This window comes from Micropterus dolomieu, linkage group LG02 (assembly GCF_021292245.1).
Source record: "Micropterus dolomieu isolate WLL.071019.BEF.003 ecotype Adirondacks linkage group LG02, ASM2129224v1, whole genome shotgun sequence".
In the NCBI taxonomy this organism is placed as follows: Eukaryota; Metazoa; Chordata; class Actinopteri; order Centrarchiformes; family Centrarchidae; genus Micropterus; species Micropterus dolomieu.
Window position 1 is genome coordinate 5,947,306 of NC_060151.1, and position 23,664 is coordinate 5,970,969.

Here is a 23,664-nt window from a genome sequence, read left to right on the forward strand (position 1 = left end):
TGCTGTTTCAACTTGGAACAATGTTGTATTATTATTTTCTTTCTTTCCTTTGTACCTTCTTTCCTGAAATAGCGTTTTCATGATTTTTTAATACCTTTTAAGGGTAATTTTATTAATCCAATCTTTATATTTTATGAACTTACGTTGTACACGTGTATTTACTTATTTATTTATTTGCACCTATAGTTATTTATTTTTGATTGACCACTCATTTGATTCTAAAATCGATTCGTCATCAATGACTCGTCTGAGTTTCTTTTCAAGAATTCTCTGGTTCCTGCTTCTTATATGTGAGGACTTGGTGCTTTTCTCTGATCATATCACTGTAAGCTGAATAGGGGAGACCGGGGATGGTTGTAACATGGGGAGAGTTGTAACAACACCAATTCCACCAAATAGAGATCAGATAGGAGTTAGGTGATCATATCAGTATTTATACTTCCTCCCCGATCAGGCATGGTGGTTATCAAGTCTGGAAAGAAGTGCATTCAGAATATATAGAGAAAAAAAATGATTTTGAGGTAAGAAAGTAAAGTTTTTAACCAAGACCATTTTCTGTTTAGTATCTATACTATTGCAGATAGAATTGTTTGACTTATATTAGATTGAAATGTAGTTTCTTAGGCAACACCTGATGTATATTTTCCTTTCTAATTTCAAACCACTAGGTAATACAGCTAGCTAAACATTGGCTGACAGGGGTGGGGTGGGTTGTAACACTTATTTAAAAAGTGTTACCATCCACGATACATAAAACTAGGATCTTTCTTGATGTTAATATTTTCCAGATGGCCCTATGCAGTCTGGGCCCACCAAACCCCGCACTCCAGGGTTACCAGCATTCATTTGTCAGCACTGTGAACAGTACTTCCCATTCACATGTTGTACACATGTTGGCGTGTGTATTGTCACTCGATCTTTTCCATACTCGGTCTCCGCCGGTGAAGAGGGTAGAAAAGCGTATGGGCAGCTTGTGAGAAGTGTGAAAAGTGCTGGTATACGTACCGGTGAATACTGGGCCCTTTCAAGCACTTATTGTGAGTCTGAATAAGAATATAAATGTAAATGCTCCGTATCTGTATAGCACCTTTCTAGTCTTTTCGACCACTCAAAGTGCTTTTACACTACATCTGCATTCACCAGTCACACACATTCATACACTGGCGGAACCCGCTCTACCTTCTACCTCCTGAGCCACAGCCATCCACACACTGACACACACACACACACGCATCTCTTTTTAGTTAGACCTAAGGATGTATAGAGACGTTCTTTAATTAATTACATTGTAGTAGTATTTATTAAGTATACTTTTAAGTAAGTTTATTCTATAGATAAATTTACATACACATACTGTACATGCACGTGAGTCATCAGACAGTCTGTTACAGCAAGAGAGAAACATTGTTCTTTTATATAACTACCTGTTTTGGAAGCATATCATATAGTGTGGCATCTATTTTTGATTCTTTTGTGTGATTGTTACAACCTACCACATTGTATTTGACATCAGCTCATGAGGTCTGTGACATTCTTGTAGAGGATTGAATTGGTGCCAGTTGTTGTGAAGAAATGTGGGTACTAAAAATTTGAGAACTGTAGCTAAACAATTCAGTGAGTTATAGTTACTGAAGCAAAAAGTATTACAACCATACTCCCCTTTGGGTTTTGGACTACTGCCAAAAATGGGCCACTTGAAGATGTGACCTCTGTCTTGGGGAAGTCAAGAAAACATTAATCAAGAATATAATCATCATATTAATAAATTGTGAAATTAATGAATAGGCTACATGCTGCCTTGAATTTGTTTTTGAAACACTCACAAAGTAAACATCAGTCATTTTAAATTATTAACTATCAAACAATGAATTTCACACAAATTCTAAAACATTATTGGGGTGTATTTAAATTACAATAGGGGTGGTGATGGTGCAGTGGATAAGACACAGAGGGTGTTGATGGCGCATAGATAAGATGCTTGCCATCCACCATTGTGTCCCTGAGCAAGACACTTAACCCCTCGTTGCTCTAGAGGTGTGTGACCTCTGACCTATATAGCAATTGTAAGTTGCTTTGGATAAAAGTGTCAGCTAAGAGAGTAAATGTAGGACTGGATTCAATCCTTTGGATAAAAGCGATGAAAGTAACTGTGTTGTGGTAGTAGTGCCCAAGAAACACGCAGTAGGCCTGTAACCTAATCATAGTTTAGACTCGTCTGTGGCTGTGATACAAGGGCAATTTTAAACCATGCTGTAACACCCCTAAATTTCATCTGAAAATAATTTATTATTATTTTCTGAAAATTATTATTTTTCGTTCTCGACAACGATTTTGCGAATTTTGGCTCAATAGCGCCAATCAAAGGGCGAGTTTAATCCCTAATCCAAAACCTTTTGTACCGGTTTGCTACGTTTTGTGTGAGAAGTGCTGAAAAAACCGGTCGGCACAAGAATCAGCTGAATGCTCGAAATGAACCACTTCCTTGGAGGAAAGGTTGCTGTGGCACGTGCAGATGAGGCAGGACCTTTGTATATACAGTCTATGGGCAGGACCAGCAGCAGAAGGAAGGGACGATTAGCAATGCAGTTATTATATATGCTACTAAAATTATGTATTTATATATAGGCATAAATATCATATATGTTATAAACAACAGTTTGCACACAAAGACAATATCCTTCTGTAAGCAGGGAATCTCTGTATGTCTGTATGTATATTAGCTGTTAAAGTCAGTGGAGGTGATTCAGAGAGACAGGGTGAGGATGACCACAGTCATGTTGATGAGGAGGGAGAGAAGGAAAAGGAGGAGCAGCAGAAGGTGCAGCAGGAGCTGCAGGAGGAGGCCAATGGGACCAGAAAAAACAGTGACAGGTACTGGGGCAGTGTGCAGGGCTGGGTTTAGGCAATAACATTATGCATATGTAGAACTAGAAAATGGACTATTGTTAATCATATTTATTACCGATGTTCTTCTCATGCATATGTAGCTGTACAATCAGCAGAGGCAGAGTCCAGCACAGGGCAAGATGATCCAGATTTAGGCCTTATCAGAGCTGAAGATGAGGGATTTGATTTTTATGCCAACACACACACACACACTGCTCTATTTTATGTGACTGTGTTGTAGTTTTTAATTAGTTATGGAAATTAGTTATCTAAAATGCAACATGACAAACTATAGGCTAATATGTACTGATTTCAGCACCAGGAGCTATCCAATGCATTAAACAGCCCGGTGCATGGTGAACAGTTTGTAGACATGTGCTTGTCGTCTGAATTGTAATGGGCTTTACTTTTTTCTTCTAATATATGCGTTAGACTTCTGATACATGCCTAGGTTGGTAATTATTTTCAAAAAAACATGGTAGCCTTCTAAATAAAATCATATTATGAATCATAAATTATATCAAAAATAAAACAATATCAAACATTTTATTCTCTTACTGGATAAAGGCATAGCCTGAAGCCAAAGGTTATTGCACTTTTATAGCACCCTTGCTCTACCCAAAGTAGCAGCGAAACTTAACAAAAGAAATAGATATGATTTTGAACACACCAACAATAAAACAGAAACAGATAAACAAACACTGATCATAGTTATCAGTCATTTCTCAGTGTTGGTTTCATATTTTGTGTCTTTCAAATAAAAAGTATTTTAATATTTTCTTAAACTTACACACATTACTACATTATTTTAGTACATTTTTTACAACTATACCATGATTTAACCCCTTTAACTTCAACACATCTATTTTTCACATTTGTCCCCTCATGGAAACTGCTCTCCTAGAAAACTATAAGAACTGGATAGTGTTCTATAGGAAGTTTGTAGTTTTCTATAGTATTTTTTTACCAGCTATGGTATTACTATAGTTTTTTTTTACTAGAGCTATTTTAGAAGCCCTATAATATCTCTATAGTAATACTATGGATCTAGATCTTTGTAGTATTCCTATTTTATTTTAAATAGTATTACTATAGAATAGTGTTTCTGTAGTAAACACACTATAGAACTTTCTTATAGTAATAATATGATAATGTTAAATAAATGTATAATATTTAACCAGGATAACATATATCTACTAGTTATTAACAACAAATTACAACATGTAATGTTTTACAGTGTTACAATGTAACAGCAGCCAGCAAACCTACACATCAATATACAGCCACAGCACCTACCCAACCAACAGGAACTAGTGGTTGAGAGCTGAAGGAGATGAAGAGGGAGAGACAGCGCCTGGACGAGAGAGAGAGATGTGACCCTCGACCAGCTATGACAGTCTGACAGTCTCTGTTAACAGATCCAGTCTGCAAACCACAGATAAACCACAGAACTGTAGAACATGGGATTCATGATGAAAGTACGTTTTTATATCATGGCAATTATTATCAGTTGATGGTTTTTATATTGCCTCGTTTTACGGGTGCTGAGGGGGTTGCAGCACCACTTCCTGTGTCCGTGTCTCTACACATTGAGTGAAATAGGTTGTTTCTTTTGGAAGTGGGTGATTTATTCAGCCCTTGCGTGTCAGCCGGGACCATCTCAGTTGAAACTGTTGAAACGTACCTGAGGCTGCCACTGATTACAAGTAGCCTATTATGTAAGTTTATGCACTCGTTTGTGTGGTATCCCAGCTGAGGTGAGGAGAGGTGAAATGTGTTTTCTCAGCATGAGTCCTCAGCGTGTGCTGTTGTTTTTGGCAAAGGATACATTAAAGCGGAAATGCAGTTGATTAATGGTGAATAAAAGTGATGATTAGGTTCTGTTTGCTATGTATGATGTGTGATGTTTGAAATCATCATACAGCCTGTGTGTTTTGAAACCAGCTGTTATTTGTCTCTTTCTCTCTTTGTCTTACACAGACACACTCACACAAACAGTTTCTTTTGTAAAATCTTTTATGATCCTTTTTATGATTTTCCCAAAACTATTTGGTGGAATTTTCCCCTGTGCGATTTTCAAATACATTTTATAATTAGTTTTAAGTATTACACGTTGACACTTTACATAAGAAGTGACTCCTAATAAAAACTAAGAGACATGTGGTTCTTAAGCAGTAGGAACTCAGCTTGCATTAGGTCTCTTATGTATGGTGGTGCTCTAAAGGTGGGTTTAGACTGGGCTGAATTGTTTAGTCATTTTTTGTGTGAATTTTAGCACTGGATATTTACAAAGCAAATTAGATGAGCTTGCTGCAAACTCGTTTTTGATACAAAAGATGTACGTATTACGTGGACTGATCATTCAACATCTATCAACATCTTGGATTGTTATACGTGTTAAAGAAGCCATTTGTACACATTCATGAGAAAGGGGCTTTGACTGTGATGGGTCCCTATCTCAAAGCACTGTCCCGAAAAAAAGCTCCACTTCCTCCCCCTCTGTCACCATCCTGGAGGAGGATATCAGCAGACTGCTCAGTAGGCAGAAACCCCACAGAGCAGCTGGGCCAGACTGTCTCCCGTGGAATTTTTAACACCTTATTGAGAAGACATGGCATGTGCCAGCCTGCTTCAAAGCCTCCACTATCATCCCTGTCCCAAAAAAACAAGTATTTTAAGCGCCTTGTGTTGTCCCACCTTAAATCCATCACAGACCCACTCCTGGACCCCCTGCAGTTCGCCTACAGCGCCAACTGGTCTGTAGACGATGCAGTAAACATGGCCCTTGACTTCGTCCTCCAGCACCTGGACTCCCCAGGAACCTACGCCAGGATCCTGTTTGTGGATTTCAGCTCTGCTTTTAACACCATCATCCCGGCCCTGCTGCAGGACAAGCCTTCTCAGCTGAGCGTGCCTGACTCCACCTGCAGGTGGATCACTGACTTCCTGACGGACAGGAAGCAGCACGTGAAGCTGGGAAAACATGTCTCTGACTCCAGGACCATTAGCACCGGTTCCTCTCAAGGCTGTGTTCTTTCCTCTCTTCTCTTCTTCCTGTACACCAATAGCTGCACCTCCAGTCACCAGTCTGTCAAGCTCCTGAAGTTTGCGGACGACCCCACCCTCATTGGGTGGGGATGACTCCGCCTACAGGTGGGAGATCGACCAGATTGCAGCCAGAACTAATTAGAGCTCAACGTTTGGAAGACAGTGGAGATGGTTGTGGATTGTAGAAAGAGCCCACCCCCTGAGATCAGGCTTTATTCAGTCAGTCAGATCAGACATTCATGGAATCTTGCGAAGTGTATTTGTTTGTGTGTGAGAGATCCAAACCTTCCTCTATAATGTGCCTTTGCCCTGTGCTCTGCTACTTCTTCCCTAGTGTGAGTCTGGGCATTCACCGTGGCAGCATGACATCATGGTGGTATGAGACCAACTGGCTTCTACTGGTAAGTGTATAGCCTACACACCTAATGAATTATAATCCAAAATACTGAGATCAAGTGCACACAGGTCATTGAAATCAAGGGCGGATCCAGATTATTTTCAAATGGGGGCCTCAGTTAAATCATGTTTTTGTTGTTACATTTATTTGCTTGCGCGCTGCTCAGACTGCACCAAACTAACAGAAACATTCTAAATCTGTCGAGTGCATGATCCGGGGGTGTTGATAGAGCGAGTCTCTGATGCGGGCACAGCAGTCTCAGATTTCACTTTGCTTGGCCAACCTGAGTCTAATTTTTGTCCAGACCAGACATTAGCCAAGAGCCAACATATTATATAATATTTTATATAATGCTCAGCTCTGTACTGTAAACATCATAGTGTTCTGTAGTCTTAAGAACAATAAGCAAATGAAAACCTTAAACAAAATTAATTAAAGAGCCTTCATTTGCGACAAGGCAATGATAAAGCAACATTAGTTAAGTTAGATGGAGCTTCTCCCTAGTTAGCTAGTTTGTCAATACATATGAAATACAGAACATTTTCCAAAATAATTTAAACTGTAATTTGCAAAACACTGTTGTGGCTCATGCATAGTGAATGCAATTCTTAACATATATTGTTCTTACCTCAAAGGAGAACTGTCTCCTTCAATGACATTTCTGTCCCAATTCAAAGGCTTGTGTGTTCTCTGCAATTGACATCACAATAACCAATAAAAATTGTGTGTGTGTGGGGGGGGGGAGCTTAATATATTCACACTATTTAAAAGCAGACCATTAATTCTTTTTTTATTCTAATGTTGGTGTGCTAGATGTTCCTGAGCACAATTGACCTTTCAAAGGAGGGTTGCCTGGACTATGTAGAAGAGCATCCAAAATGGGTAGGCTTTATATTAATATTTGTTTCTTTCCGTGGTCACTTCTTGATTTCAGCGTTTCTGTTGTTGCACATGTGGTGTCAAGTTAAGTTTTTCCTACGGCCTGTAAATCTTTCCAAACAGGTTGCAAATGTTTTTTAAAGACTCGGGCACTGTAGTTCTTAGCGAAGGTTAATCAAACAGGAGTAAATAGTGTATTTCTTGGGGGACTAACTTCAAGGAAAACTAAAATGACACTGCTACTATTAATATTTGGTGACTTTCTGTAATTCTCTATTGACACCTGGTAAATGTTTTGATAATCTTTCTATGGCATTGTCCACTATCATTGGGAACACAACATATAGTCTTGATAATCATTAACTAATAATAAATAGGAGATTAACATCTGTCTACTTTTCTGTTCCTCTTTAAAAGCAAGGAAATCAGACAAACGTCAAACTCTCAACAACGATGAATTCCAAGGTAACTTCACAAAACAGTGAGAAAAAAATTGTCTGTTGGGAGGTAAATGTATGTGAATGCATATTGTTCAGTAGGCACTGGACTGAAATGCTTTTGATACATGTGTGGTCTTCCCAATGCAGGACATAATTGAATGTACTCTACAGAAAATGTGCTTCAACAATGTTATCGATACATGTCACATGCTGACTTGCTTTAACAGACCAGTGAGTAAACAATACAAACTTTTTACTGTCATTGTCTTTAAGTTGGCACTATGTTTGATTTTGTTTTTTTGATAGTGAGATCTGTGAATGTTTCACTTTTCTTCCCTTGTTAAACTGAACACCAAGCAGATAAATTATTGTATCTGATAAACCTGTTGTTTCTTTTTCCACCACAGGATTTTAATGGAACGATAAAGAATGAAAAGTGTGTAGAGATAAATTACACTATCGATATCCATCACTTCAACTGCTTGCTGACCAAAGCTATAGGTTCCAATAAAACTGAAGGTATACCTCATTCACCTCATTCATTCTCTTACAATCAGTGTTGGCTGGTTTACCTGAGTGAGGTTGGGGATTTCTGCTTACATTACCAAAGCTGAATACTAAAACTATTGTTACAATTTTAATGTTCAAAATTTGATTTTCTTTCTTTTCTTGCATCACAGGCTGCGAATATGGTGAGTACACTAGCAGTGCTGGGAGTGTTCATGTGTGTGGTGTGTGATGCATGTGTGAAAAGTATTTTTTGTGTCTGAACTTGCTGTTGTTGTGTGCCTGAGTGGTCCTGTGAGTGCTGGCATCAAATCACACATTCAGCTTTGTTCTTGTGTATCAAGTATTTATTTTTATTGAACATTATAATAAGTTGTCTTTTATAATTTATTACCTCCATTAATGTAATATTGATCTTCTCTTTTTTTAGAAACCGTATGCAAGCTCTATCTAGAAACACCGTCAACTGGTAGGTCACACCTTTTATTTAGAAGTGCTTCACTAGTGCATGTTGATGCAGTGCATTTGAATCCCAGAAATCATCTTTGCTGTTGATTGCAGGCCACCGCTCCACCCAGCTATAAATTCCTAATGTCCAGAGAGAAAATCTATTCACTCAGAGAACCATAGGTACATAATGTAACCTGTGGTAATTATAGCTTCTGCAGTTTTGGACTGCTTCTGAACACATTTTGACCTCATCATTTGTGTCTGCTTAGTCTTTGTTTTGATTGTTAAATTCATTGTCAATTAATTCTCAAATTGAATGTAAAACTACACAGGGCTAGTGTAACTGGCAAAAAAGGAAAATCCAGTGAGCTCTGTGGTGTTGGAAGTCTTCTTTAGTGTCTATTTTGATTTTATATTTTTCTCTGTCAACAGAGAGCATATTTGCATACTTAGTTATTCGTGTGAGCTGTGCTATACTTTAAACTATTTGAAGCTACATAAGCATATATAATATATACAGTATATACCATAAATAAAAATTTAGTTATGCTAGTTTGCTAGCAGTTCTGTGAGGCTGTGCGTAGGCAGAGAGTTGCTTTAAGCCAAATGTTTACATCAGCATACCCAAAACAGCAATGCTAACATGCTACTGCTGAGCAGGTATAATTTTTACCATGTTTACCATCTTTGTTTTGAGTGTTAGCAAGTGCTGACAAACAAATATACCTTTTTCTTTGTCATTTTGGAATTAGTTTTATGGAGGAAAACCAGCTAAATGTACACGTTAACAACATAACAGTCCTCCTTGCCATTTCGGCATTTTGTCAATATCACAGCTGGACTCAGGCAGTTGAGTGAAGAAGGTTTTACTTTGCAAGTTCGGTTCACGGAAAGTCAGTCAGTAGCAAAAGAATTCAAGGCAGAGTCAGGGTACACAGAAAAATGGTCTTATCTAACTATCACTTGGAAATTTACAGTGCTGGAACAGTTAATATACAAGACAAGATGAACTGACAGATTAAATATACTAGTGAAGAGGGGATATTGAGACACAGGGACACAGGGACAGGAAACCACGAAATGAATGAGAACAAATAGGGGAGAGTATAATGAGGGAGGAAATACTAAAATGAGATAAAACTAGAAACAAGAAATAACATTCCAGAGATAGGATGTAACTCTTAACACACCCACTAACTTATTTAAAAACAAGTGTAGACAAACAGGATATTAAGATAATTTTATTTTTGGCAAAATAACTAAATATCATTTTCAATAACTGAAAAAAATCGTTTAAATGCTACTTTTAATTTGACTAAGTCTACTTAGTAATTCCATATGTCTGCTTCTTCTTAATGATTTAGTAAAACATGTATTGCTCTTAGTACATACAACACCCATAAGATTTTATTACTAACTGACTGCCTGCATTTATAGATCAAACACCATTAGCAACAACATCAGCAACAGTGCCAACAACATCAAGAAAATTGGCAGCAACATCAACACCACTGGCAACAACATTAACAGTGTCAACAACATTAGCAACAACATCAGCAACAGTGCCAACAACATCAAGAAAATTGGCAGCAACACCACTGGCAACAATATCAACAACAGTGTCAACACCATTAGCAACAACATCGGCAACAACATCAACATCAGCAACAACATCAACAACAGTGTCAACACCATTAGCAACAACATCGGCAACAACATCAACATCAGCAACAACATCAACAACATCAGCAACAACATCAACAAAAGTGTCAACATCAACACCATTGGCAAAAACACTGCCAGAGAAGACAGCAACAACAACACACAGACCACAGAGCATAAAAAGCACAATCCATGGTAAGATATGTAAATAGCATGATATGATTAGATTATCATCACTGATAGCATGGTCATGGACAATACTCATTTATTATTACCGGATGGTACCAGCTCAGCTATACTCTACTCGCCTTTTTTGGTTCTATAATGTCAGATTATATTCAAGTTTTTTACTTGTAGATTAATCGTGGAAATGACATTTTCTCTCTGATTATTCACCCTCCTGCTGGCTCCTTTTTTTTTTTATTACAATGGACCTTATGTGCAGTTGTACCTTTACATCTTAATCATATTACACATAAAAGCAGAGCCCATAAAATACATAATAGAGATTTGAACTACAATAAGAACACTGTGAAGATAATTAGGCTACAAATTTACTCAATGCGATGCCAACAAGCCTCCCTGGCGATGTCATCCGCCACGATATTCGATTTAGCCGTTAACTTGTCTTTACATTCATAATTTCCTGACACTACCAACGTGCATTCCTGTGGAGAAATACGGAGCATGCGCCGTTGCGAAAAAACTCTGCCTGCACGACCGAACACACCCCTTTTATGCGAACGCGCACCAACTCCGATTAAATTAACACCGGGTTAACATGGACTCATCTGACCAACATCTTATCCACCTTCGTAGTACCGTCTAACTCCAGTGTAGGCAGTCGGAGTTGAACTCCCTTCGTAGTACAGGCCACTGGTACCTAGTACCTGGCATTTTTTGGTATCACCTCTGTCGAGTTTCCAAGCAAGCTCAGGAGATATCAAAACCTGACATGAAAACATTGCAGACTACTGATTGGTCAGAGAAGCAACAACAAATAACCTAGCTAGCAGCCGGTATGCAGTTAGTCCTGTGGCCTGTTTACATTTGAGCTGCTGCGGCTAACGTTAGCTCAGTTTAGGAGCTTAGTTTGTTTTTAGTTTAGGGTTCCTTAGTTGTTGACCATTCAAGACATTTCTACTGGGAGCCAATCTCCTTTCCAAAACAAATGCACCCAGTTATTCAAACATTAGCCAAAAAAAAAAACTCTCAAAAAAGTCTCTTCAGTGAGCCGACCTCTTGACAGTGACTCAGTGGGCTTTGGCGGAGAGGGGCAGACCGGCAAGGAGCTGATCCAAAAAACATTGGCAGGCTGAGCTTTAAAAAATAGAGCAGGGGTCTAAAAAAGCAGAGGTTGTTGATTACTGGAACTCATTTCAGGTGCGTAGGAAGCCTCAGGGGCTCTGATGAGAAGCAGAAAGGGACAGAGAGAACACGGGGCGCCATACAGACTGACAGACAGCGACAGGCGACAGACAGCTGGCAAACAGAAATAACCAGTAGGGAGAAAACAGAGGAGACACAGGGACTGAGGAGGTAGCAAAGCCAAACCATGACAGTGGCGTGTGGCGTTGCTATGATGACCAGCTACAATGAGGGGTACTATGTCTACATTGGAAAATGGAGGACGGAACCAAACGAGCCAAGTAGGTGCGAGATGAGGCGAGCTGGTACAATCAGGTGGAAAAGGGGCATAACTGGTTGGTTTGGCCTAAACACATCATAGTAACTAAGCTACCTCCAATAAAGAAAGAGCAGCGCACAATCACTTCCTCAAGCGTGCAGTGGCAGAGACAGTCCGAAACGAGGAAATAACATTCACACACATTCATACACTGGTGGAACAGCCACCAGTGGCAATTCGGGGTTCAGTATCTTGCCCAAGGACACTTTGACATGCAACCAGGGGGAGCCGCTCTACCTCCTGAGCCACAGCCACCCCATGCCTCATGCATGCTTTGTAATCCATGCTTTTCCAAAAACAAGATTTGTCGTCAAACAATCACTTGTAGATGCATGAGCTTTGCCTTTTACAGTTGCAAATTAAATTGTATGTCTAAATGATATTGCTTGCTTCTTGTGATTTTTTTTTTTTGTTGTTGTTGAAAAATACGGTGTTACTGCTTTTCTAAAAGACCATCTGAGAGGTCACTTTCTTTGATCTTATTTACTTTATTATTTACTTTACATTTTTTAATTCAGGAGATCTCAAACTATAAAAAAATTCTTTGGTTGACATGATTTATATAGATAAGCAAACCGTTTGCTTGTCTTAAACTGTAAGTTTGCAATTGTACTGATATGATTGTTTGTTTTTTGCTTTTCCAAAGCCAAAATGTGTAGTGAAGTAGTGAAAATAGTGGAGCAACTAAAACAAGGTAATATTTCCCCTTATATTAACATTTGTATATTTGGGTTGAAATTACATTATTTGTCAGACCAGCCGTCCAAAACCCAAAAGATATTCCTCACATTTTTGTTTATAAATGATCTAAACCATTTATTTAACCGTTAACTGTTAACATTTTCTTGTTTTTATGTAATTATTTTTGAGATGTTATGAGATTGTTTTCTCATAATGTGTGTTTCTCTCTCCATACCCATGTTCTCATATAACTTCACTTTACTTCTATTTCTTAATTTCTTATTTGCTGAAAAGTTCTCAGAAAGTAAATGGCAGCAGACATCCTTTGATTGACATGGTTCATATTGGTCAAGGTGAAGTTATTTAACATAACGGCAGTTATGTTAAATAAGCGTCTCTTCCTTGTATCGTCAAAAAACAGGCAGCATATTCAAAGAATAAGGCTAGCCTGGAACCCCTAACATTTTCCTATGCTGCCTATGTCAGCAGCCACCTCTGAGCTCTGGTCTGACACTTAGTGAAGCGCTGTGACTCACATGCTGTTACGTTGGAAATGTTGTTATTATTGAATATAAACAATAATGGAAACAAATTTAACAAAAATTGCTTCTGAAGTAAATATAATATTCTCTGATCTCTCCTTATCCAGAGAAAGGGAATCTTCAGATATTATTAATAATGTCCGTGATCTGCAACGTAGTCTTGCCTGTGGTGGTTTACCTGTACATGCGACAACACAGGATGCGGGACTGGAGCCTGCAGGTGAGTGTAAACAAAATCGTGTTTGTTTTGGATTGTAACGGTGCATGAAGGCAATAGTTCAACACCCTTGCATACGAAGTGTTGACCCAAGGACATGTCGGCGGGTTATTCAAGTAGCATTTAATGTGATGTGAAGACCCGGTGACATCAGTGTTAGGTGCGGGGTGTGGTCAGAAGTGTACGTTTAAGAGGTTAAACGAGCTTAAAACTTTTTTACCACCTGCGTGTGGTGATGACACAGTGGATAAGACACCTTTAGTGTGAGAGACCCGGGTTCAACCCCCTTCACTGTGACGCATTCACCAATATGTCCTCGAGCAAGACACTTAACCCCTAGTTGCTCCAGAGGCGTGCGACTGCTGATGGCTTTGGATAAAAGCGTCCGCTAATGAATAAATGTAAAGTAGGGAGTTACTTATAATATACTTAAAATATGTTTAAATCTCCTCAGTAACAAAAATGAACCCTTGCTTGTGGTGTACATATAAGTGTGATCTACATAGTACAGCATCAAAACAATCTTACGTCTTGTTTCTTTTTCAGAATGTGCTTAATGGAGGCTTACAAGTCGCTCAGCCAATGTCTGAGCTGGAGGTACTGTTAAAAATATTTTACAATTATGGAAAAAAATCTATTCTTGGTCTTTAAACTTGACTCACGCTCAGTTTTCCTGTTAATTGTCTATCACTTCCTACTTGGCCTTAAGTATTGATTTTGTTATAATACTAAACTCTCTTTTGCTCAGTCATGCTGTTTTAGCCATGCTTTTCTAATTGAGCTGTTTAGCAACCTCTGTCGCTGGAAGTTAAACAGCTCAATTAGCTCTTTAAACTTGCATTGACCTACAATGAAGTTTTAACAGACAGGAAAGGAAGAGGTCTGCACTCCAGCATTGTTTTCTATGATCACGGAAAAAATCTGAGCATTCATCATTTATCTAAGATACAAAAAAATCATTGGCTTGTTAGCACTCAACAGCTATATATCCCATGAGACTTAGTAATAAGTAATATCAAAGTCAAATTTAAGTGACAACATAGAAACCAATCTGTCAAACCTTCATTCCTTCCTTAAATGTCGGGAACGTTATGTAATCCAAACCTTCATTCCTTCCTTAAATGTCGGGAACGTTATGTAATCCAAAACTGGCTTTCCTTCCTTTTCCTAACCCCTGTTCCTGTTTCAAGCACCACATTAGGCTTCTGCTGCTAGCTTTAACAACATGCCCTTTAGTGAAACATTCAGTGGTGAATAGATTTGTATGTTCAGCACTGATCTCTCTTTCTGTCAAACACACTTCAGGCATTTACAAATTGGGAGGATGTAGAGACTTACATTTAAGGTAATTATGAGCATGAGGGCGTAATAAGTAAAATACTGTAAGTGGACTTTCACGCACAAGGCTTTTACCTGGGCAGGTAGCATACAGTTGTCTGGTTTAAGCTTGTTTGTGTTTTATATTGAGAGGTTGATAAGAGTTGTGCCTAAACTGTCTAGTTTATTCACAGCTGGAAATCCAAGAGTTAAAATAGACTTGCATCTCAGTGAGTTTTTAGACTTAATTTTCTCTGAAATACTCCTTAATGTAGGTTGAACTATTGAATCGTTGCCTTTTCTTGAGTTTGTTGTGATAAGTACTGTTTTATTCAGTCTTTATTGTGCATTTTGATCGTTACCCATCAATGCAAACATGCAATGCTAACACGCAACGCTAAGATAATAAAGCTGGTAAAAATTGAAGTGAAAACGTTACTTGCTACACAGGTCATTAACAGGTCATTGTTAGAAAGCTGATAAAGTAACGCCTCACAGAGCTGCTAGCATGGCTGTAGACTCTTAGCTTTTGTTCAGACTGCAAATCAGACTTGTTTCTCAAATGTTTCCCGCACTTTTATTTGCAAATGATCAGATCAGATTTACTGTATTTAACCTATCTCCATGGGTCAATCTGGATTTCACGTCGTCGTTGTACGTCACGTTGCAAGTGATGCAAACGACCAGTTTGAGCAAGCAGAGCTGAACTGACAGACATCTGTTGGAAGCCAACTGGACTCGCATTTCACACCACCTTCATATGTGGCTTAGAGCCGATTTGCAAAAGTCGCATTTCATGTGTTTTTTTGTGTCCATACTTTCTAAAAATCAATCTGGATATAATCTTGCCAAACCAAAAAATAATAATAACTTCATTTGTATAGCACTTTTTAAAACCAAGTTACAAAGTGTTGTACAGTTAAGACAAACATGATCCATACTGAAAAATATAAATTAACTAAAATAAATTAAAAATCAACAATAAAATCAGCATTAAATAAAACAATAACAGCAATAATATAATGTTTATAAAAACACCAAACAATAAAACTGAGACTTGAGAAGAGATTCAATCTCCAGCCAGGGAGTTCCACAGCTGAGGGGCCCGAACAGCAAAGGCTCGGTCACCTTTAGTGACAAGGCGAGACTTTGGAACCATTAGCAGAGCCCTGCTAGAGGATCTCAGCCATTGGTCCGGCTTGTAGGGAGTTATCAAATCACAGATGCAGGTAGGAGCCTGGCCGTTCAGGACTTTAAAAACAAGTAGTAAAATCTTAAAATCAATTCTAAAACTCACAGGTAACCAGTGAAGGCCAGTGAGGATTAGTGTGATGTGGTCACTCCTCTTAGTGCTTACAGTTAAAAGCCTGGCTGCAGCACTTTGAATGAGCTGTAATCTATGAATATTTCCCTTACTAATACCAGAACACAGAGCACTGCAGTGGTCGAGTCTTGAGGAAGTAAAGGCATGGATGACCTTCTCTAGATCATCAGGAGAGAGCAATGTTCTAATCTTAGTTAGCTGTCTCAGCTGGACAAAACAGGACTGCACTAATTTTGTCACCTGAGCATCAAAAGACAGCTCTGAGTCAAAAATGACACCAAGGTTGTGAGCTGCTTTCTGAATGTTATCTGAGAAGACACCCAGCCTAGTGGTGAGGTTTTGGGGTTGCAGTTTAAACAAGGCTTTAGTCTTGTTATTATTTAGACTCATCTCTCTCTTTCTCTCTCTCTCTCTCTCTCTCTGTCATACTTATACCATCAACTTTCAGTGTCTCTCCAACGGGACATATTCCCCTGATATACCTATGAAGAACTGTTCTCTTGAAGATGGAACGCTGTAGAACCCTACTCGCCTCACCATCAGGATGCCAGAGGGATCAGCTCTTCACTGCTTCTTAACAGGACAGGAAAGCTGAATGACTGTGGTTTGCAAATACCGTAGGGCCCACATTAGGGCAGTTAAACTCGCTGAAGTTTTACCAGATGTGAAGAGGAGTGTGAGTGAACGAGCTGCAGCATACCAGTCCCATCTGTCTAAAACCTCTAATCAAGATCAAGCAACACAACAAGTCAAGTCCATGAAGAGACTTCTGTTGCTCCTGTTTGTTTCTTTCCACTGACCCAGAGCTGACCAAACATAAACCACCTCCACTTCTTTAATCAGCAGGCAGTTAAGCTTTAGTTTAATAGACAGGTAATGACGCACAATTGTTTGGCTGTGTGTTTGTAAATTTGTAAAATATGCCAGCCGTTGAGCCTTTACTGGGGTTATGTTGTTGTATTTGAGGCACTGAAAAGAAATATGATGTAATATTCAGGCATCAACACTGGCATTACCAACCTGACTGGCTACCTATGTATATTTCACAATATTAAGGGAGTGTGTAAATTTACATGCAGTGTTTCTGTGTCAATACTCCACTATACAGTTTTATACATACATAAGTTATGAATCAAAAACACGTCTGTTTACTCACTTGCTTTTTCACCTGGGACTAACCTTTTTCTCCATAACTCTTTCAATCCAGTCCAGTTCACAAAAGTATGCCTGGTAACGAAACATAAGGCATTTTAGCTTCATAAACCACCTCCAGTTCCACCTCAAGTTTTTAAACATGGGTTAGAAAAATGTTGACAGTATGTCCTTATACAGAGCAGCACATTGTGCTCTCTGGGCATAAGACTAGCAGTATTGCTGCATTGGCAGCTCACTTTCTATGTTTTCATTGCAGACACAGAGTTTTGATTGTGATAAATATAGTAAATGGTCTGTACTTGTTTTTCTAGTCTAGTCTTCCAACCACTCAAAGCCCTTTTATACCCATTCACACACATTGATATACTGATGGTGCCAACTGCTCATCAGAAACGGACATTAACACTGGCACCCCAACTGCATAGCCATGGGAAGCAATTCTCTAGTACTAAAATGTTATGACACAGCACATTGCACAATATTACAACCAGTTCCTCAAAAGCTGTGAAATGATACTGTATGATGTGAAATTATCATTCTGGAAAGGTTCTCCCACAGACTAAATATTGGATCCACTTATATACACACATACTCTCTTTGAACATGTTGGCTGACAAATGACCCTGAAACATGTACAATCTAATGCAATTTATGCAGGATTATTTGCACTTGTTTATTGCTTAGTGTTTAATAATATTGTACAGTATGAATGTTGAAGACAGAAGTATGTGAGAAGGCAGAGCTGACCTGGTGGCAGCAATAATGTCATTAGTTGAGAACCTAAAGGTAGGTAGTAATGTCGCAATTCACTAAAAGAATCACTAAATTATCAAAATGACTGATCAAAAATAAATTACTTTAGGTAATATTGGCCAGTTAGTTAGCTTACACTTTGTACCTCCGTCCACTGAGGTGAGAACTCATCCCTTGCCTTTCCATGCGACAAGGAGTAACTGCATAGGTCTACAATAGAGATTCACAGTTAACTAGGAAAGGAATGTTGACGAGAATTTATCATTTTGGCAGCATATTCGAGAGATACAATTGATCATGTTGTAAATAGTAACCAGAACATCTAAGCTATGTCTTTGTCTTTGTATTATTTAACTCCTGTACTATTTTTGTAATATATGTATTTTGTAAAAAAAAAAAAAAAAATTCTTTTTGATGGCAAAGCGTACTATGTGTTGATTTGTATGTGGTTATAGCTTCTTTCAAACAATTCTGGTTGCATACATTTTGCTTACGTTATGTGGTGCAACAGGCCCATTCACCTCGTCTCTTTTTTGATACTCACTTAAGGACCCTAAAGTCATAAATGTTAAAATTCTATACATAATGGCATACAAATGTAATAACACATTACATTGCTTAACAAATAAAGTCATTCTGATGTTGCTTGTTTTGTGGTCATACATTTGTATTATTATAAATTTCTTTATTAGGATAACTACAGTATTTATTGTCCCTAAAGGAGATCTATTAGACTGCATTTCCAGCCCTATATTGTAGTTCTGTGACTCCTCTATGGCAGCTTTGCATGATTCAAAGTTGAGATGCTCCTGTCTCTTTGGCTACGTTCTCACTGCAGGCCTCTGTCCGCGGCCTGAAAGTGGCCCCCATTCAAGGCAAGGCAAGTTTATTTGTATAGCACATTTCAAGGTAACAAGGTAATTCAAAGTTCTTTACATAAAACATAAAAGCAACAGGGAAATACAAAAAAGTTTAAAACTAACATAGGGAAATTGAAGAAAAAAAACACATTAAAACAGGGTAAAACAGGACAGTAAAAGTTACAGTGCAGCGTACAATCAGGGTTAAAAGAGTTGAGAGCTGAGGGGTTGAGCAAATAATTGAGTTACAATTATTTTGAAAAGAGAATAAACAGAGAAGTACACTTAATCTACTCTCTCTAGATAGTCTGTACTTGGGTTCACAGCAATCTTTGGGTCCACTGAAACTCCAAAAACCCTCGGACACTACAGAGAAACCAGGACATGTCTGTCCGCAGGCCACTTTGATCCAGTTATACTCTGGACCCACCTGCGTGTTTACAGGTGGACAGAGGTTCCTGCAAATCACTCGGTCTCGAGATTTAAGACCACTTCCTTCACTCTATTCAATCTCACTCTCATTATCTTTTCACTCAATTACCTACTAATTTCTCATCGTGTAAATATTTCATTAAAAGCAATGGTAAAAAGAAAAGTCTTAAGTCTTAATTTAAAAGAACTGACAGTTTCCGCAGACCTGCAGTTATCTGGGAGTTTGTTCCAGATATACGGAGCATAATAACTGAACGCTGCTTCTCCTTGTTTAGCTTTGACTCTGGGGACAGAAAGCAGACCTGCCCCAGACGACCTGAGAGGTCTGGATGGTTCGTAACGAAGCAGAAGATCAGAAATGTATTTTGGCCTTAAACCATTTAGTGCTTTATAAACTAACAGCAGGATTTTGAAATCAATTCTTTGACATACAGGAAGCCAATGTAAAGACCTCAGAACTGGAGTGATGTGATCCACTTTTTTGGTCTTAGTGAGGACTCGAGCAGCACCGTTCTGAATCAGCTGCAGCTGTCTGATGGATTTCTTAGGGAGCCCTGTAAGGACGCTGTTACAGTAGTCGAGTCGACTGAAGATAAATGCATGGATAATTTTTTCCAGGTCCTGCTGAGACACAAGTCCTTTAATCTTAGGCAAAGTAGGCTGACTTTGTAATTGTCTTAATGTGGCTCCTCAAATTCAGGTCTGAGTCATGACTACACCAAGATTTCTGGCTTGATTTGTGGTTCATGACTTTCAATCGTTCCTCCCTGGCTCCAAAAACAATAACTTCAGTTTTATCCTTGTTTAATTGAAGAAAATTCTGGCACATCCAATCGTCGCTCAGTGCTTGTATGGGGTCAGCACGCTGTATCCAAGTAATGAAACGATAAACAAGGAGCCACAGGAGTTAGCATTGGTTAGCTCATACTAGAATAACCCTCCCTATTTTCACGGGAGACTCATTTCATTGTACTCTCATGGGTCATAATTCGGGAGAAATGTGACCCATGAGAGTACAATGAAATCTGGAGTCTCCCGTGAAAGAGAGCTCGTGGTCTGGTGGATTTCAGGTGGAAGATCAGATTCCATGTGACTTGGCTTGTTCACACTGTCATAAAAAGATCAGATCTGAGTCACATGTGAGCAAAAAAAAATCAGATTTGGGACATTTTGGCCTGCAGTCTGAACATAGCCTTTGAGACCCTGGTAATACCTGGTATTCAAAATTATCTGTACTTGTTTTTGGCCACTTGGCAACTGGAGCACTTGAAACAAGCTTCAAACAGTTACATATAATTAACTTATATTATTATTACCAAACATGATAGCTTACAGTTGCTTATTTACACATAAAGCAGATAAAGAGCAACATTGTACAGAATACTGTAAATGTTCAAATTTAGTTTGCTTTTAGCTCTGGTCTGGACTCCTGATGGAAATATCTGGCTTTTAGGCTAGTAAAAGCTCCACTGTGTTTAACAGCTAATCAAAATGTTGCCTATTTTGGGCTGGGCAGGTAATCTGCAATTGCTTGCTTCTGGAAACAACACTGATGAGAGCCATGAGAATGAGTCAAAACAGTAAAGTTGTGGGCCACAAAACCGAAACAATATGCAGAAAGATGCTAAAACACTCGGTTGAGGGGGATCATTCTTTGTGTTCGTCAAGCGACTCTTTTCACATTACACATCATGTCATTTCAGCACTTGTTAAAATTAAATTACAGTAGGCCTATTGATGGAACAGCTTTAAGGGACTCAGTTCACAATTTTCCCAGTCCTGTACCTGATCAAAAAGATTGTGCTTTGCATTATTTTAATATGAAAAAGTCAAACATTACAAAATAATTAGCCAATATGTCAATAATAACTAATTCGCAATTATCTTTGAAATGGTTTTGGAACTGTTTCAGTTTATTTCACTTTTTAAAATCAAAAAAACTCTTATTGAAATGGAATGTACTGGAAGGAGAGATATGCACATGCAGTAAAATAATGTGCAGTTTTATGAGTGGTAACTTCCCCTGCTGTGTTATGTTAGCTGTTTCCTTTGGTTCCTGGTCTCAAACAGAGCAGCTGATACATCTCTCTGGGCATCAGACCTGAATAAGGCACAAGGAGAGTGGTATGCTGGGGGTTCCCAGAAGTGAAATGCAGTTCCAGCAATCAAACAAGTGTCACTGAGGAAAGCCTTCCAGGCTGCGAGCTAGCCCTCTAGCATTATTGAGACCCAAACAGACCAAATTGCTGTTGTGACACTCTCACGGACACTTTAAGGTGACATTTAAAGCAATAGTTTTGCCTTTTTTACCAACAGTGAGAAGATTAATACCACTTCATGAGAAGATTAATAGAACTCACACACACACTCAAAAGATAAAGATAACAAAATCCACCTACCAGCTCCTCAAAAGCTCCCTAATTAACATTTTAGTTCCTATTTCTTTAATCCTTACAAAAGCCAAAGAGTTCATAGAATAATTTGACATTTAACTGGGGTTATGTGCTAGACTATTTCCCATAATCCCCAAATCATTTCCAAAAATGTCAAACTATTACTTTAATTTAAAGATCTGCAAGCAATTACTTTGTCTTATATAGGGTTAGCCTCCTCAGGGTTCAGAATCAGAATTAGAAGGAGCTTTATTGCCAAGTAGTGTTTTACACATACGAGGAATTTGCTTTGGTGATGAGGTGCTACATGTTGACAAACATACAGTTGACATAAATAAATGTACAGGTGCTGGTCATATAATTAGAATATCATCAAAAAGTTGATTTATTTCAGTAATTCCATTCAAAAAGTGAAACTTGTATAATGTATGCATTCATTCCACACAGACTGATATATTTCAAATGTTTATTTCATTTAATTGTGATGATTAAAACTGACAACTAATGAAAACCCCAAAATCAGTATCTCAGAAAATTAGAGTATTGTGAAAAGGTTCAATATTGAAGACACCTGGTGCCACACTCTAATCAGCTAATTAACTCAAAACACCTACAAAGGCCTTTAAATGGTCTCTCAGTCTAGTTCTGTAGGCTACACAATCATGGGGAAGACTGCTGACTTGACAGCTGTCCAAAAGACGACCATTGACACCTTGAACAAGGAGGGCAAGACACAAAACGTCATTGCTAAAGAGGCTGGCTGTTCACAGAGCTCTGTGTCCAAGCACATTAATAGAGAGGTGAAGGGAAGGAAAAGATGTGGTAGAAAAAAGTATACAAGCAATAGGGATAACCGCACCCTGGAGAGGATTGTGAAACAAAACCCATTCAAAAATGTGGGGGAGATTCACAAAGAGTGGACTGCAGCTGGAGTCAGTGCTTCAAGAACCACCACGCACAGACGTATGCAAGACATGGGTTTCAGCTGTCGCATTCCTTGTGTCTCGCCTGGGCTAAAGACAAAAAGGACTGGACTGCTGCTGAGTGGTCCTGAGTTCTGTTCTCTGATGAACGTAAATTTTGCATTTCCTTTGGAAATCATGGTCCCAGAGTCTGGAGGAAGAGAGGAGAGGCACAGAATCCACGTTGCTTGTAGTCCAGTGTAAAGTTTCCACAGTCAGTGATGGTTTGGGGTGCCATGTCATCTGGTGGTGTTGGTCCACTGTGTTTTCTGAGGTCCAAGGTCAACGCAGCCGTCTACCAGGAAGTTTTAGAGCACTTCATGCTTCCTGCTGCTGACCAACTTTATGGAGATGCAGATTTCATTTTCCAACAGGAATTGGCACCTGCACACAGTGCCAAAGAGTGTGTGTAATGAATGAATAGTTTCACTTTTTGACATCTTCCCTTTCACAATACCCCATAGATTTTCTATAGGGTTAAGGTCAGGCGAGTTTGCTGGCCAATTAAGAACAGGGATACCATGGTCCTTAAACCAGGTACTGTTGCTTTGGCACTGTGTGCAGGTGCCAATTCCTGTTGGAAAATGAAATCTGCATCTCCATAAAGTTGGTCAGCAACAGGAAGCATGAAGTGCTCTAAAACTTCCTGGTAGACGGCTGCGTTGACCTTGGACCTCAGAAAACACAGTGGACCAACACCAGCAGATGACATGGCACCCCAAACCATCACTGACTGTGGAAACTTTACACTGGACTTCAAGCAACGTGGATTCTGTGTCTCTCCTCTCTTCCTCCAGACTCTGGGACCTTGATTTCCAAAGGAAATGCAAAATTTACTTTGATCAGAGAACATAACTTTGGACCACTCAGCAGCAGTCCAGTCCTTTTTGTCTTTAGCCCTGGCGAGACGCTTCTGACGCTGTGTCTTGTTCAAGAGTGGCTTGACACAAGGAATGCGACAGCTGAAACCCATGTCTTGCATACGTCTGTGCGTGGTGGTTCTTGAAGCACTGACTCCAGCTGCAGTCCACTCTTTGTGAATCTCCCCCACATTTTTGAATGGCTTTTGTTT

At 38.9% G+C, this 23,664-nt stretch overlaps 1 protein-coding gene across 1 annotated transcript; it reads left to right on the forward strand.

Moving 5' to 3' along the window:
• The first annotated feature begins 294 nt into the window (after positions 1-294).
• LOC123984557 lies at positions 295-18,590 on the forward strand. Its single transcript, XM_046071508.1, has 12 exons — positions 295-521; positions 6,269-6,335; positions 7,145-7,213; positions 7,628-7,675; positions 7,798-7,881; positions 8,058-8,169; positions 8,331-8,342; positions 8,588-8,626; positions 12,603-12,650; positions 13,287-13,399; positions 13,943-13,993; positions 16,486-18,590. Exons 1-12 carry the CDS (start codon positions 511-513, stop codon positions 16,555-16,557), a joined length of 726 nt encoding a protein of 241 aa, XP_045927464.1. The 5' UTR covers positions 295-510; the 3' UTR covers positions 16,558-18,590.
• The last annotated feature ends 5,074 nt before the right edge of the window (positions 18,591-23,664 follow it).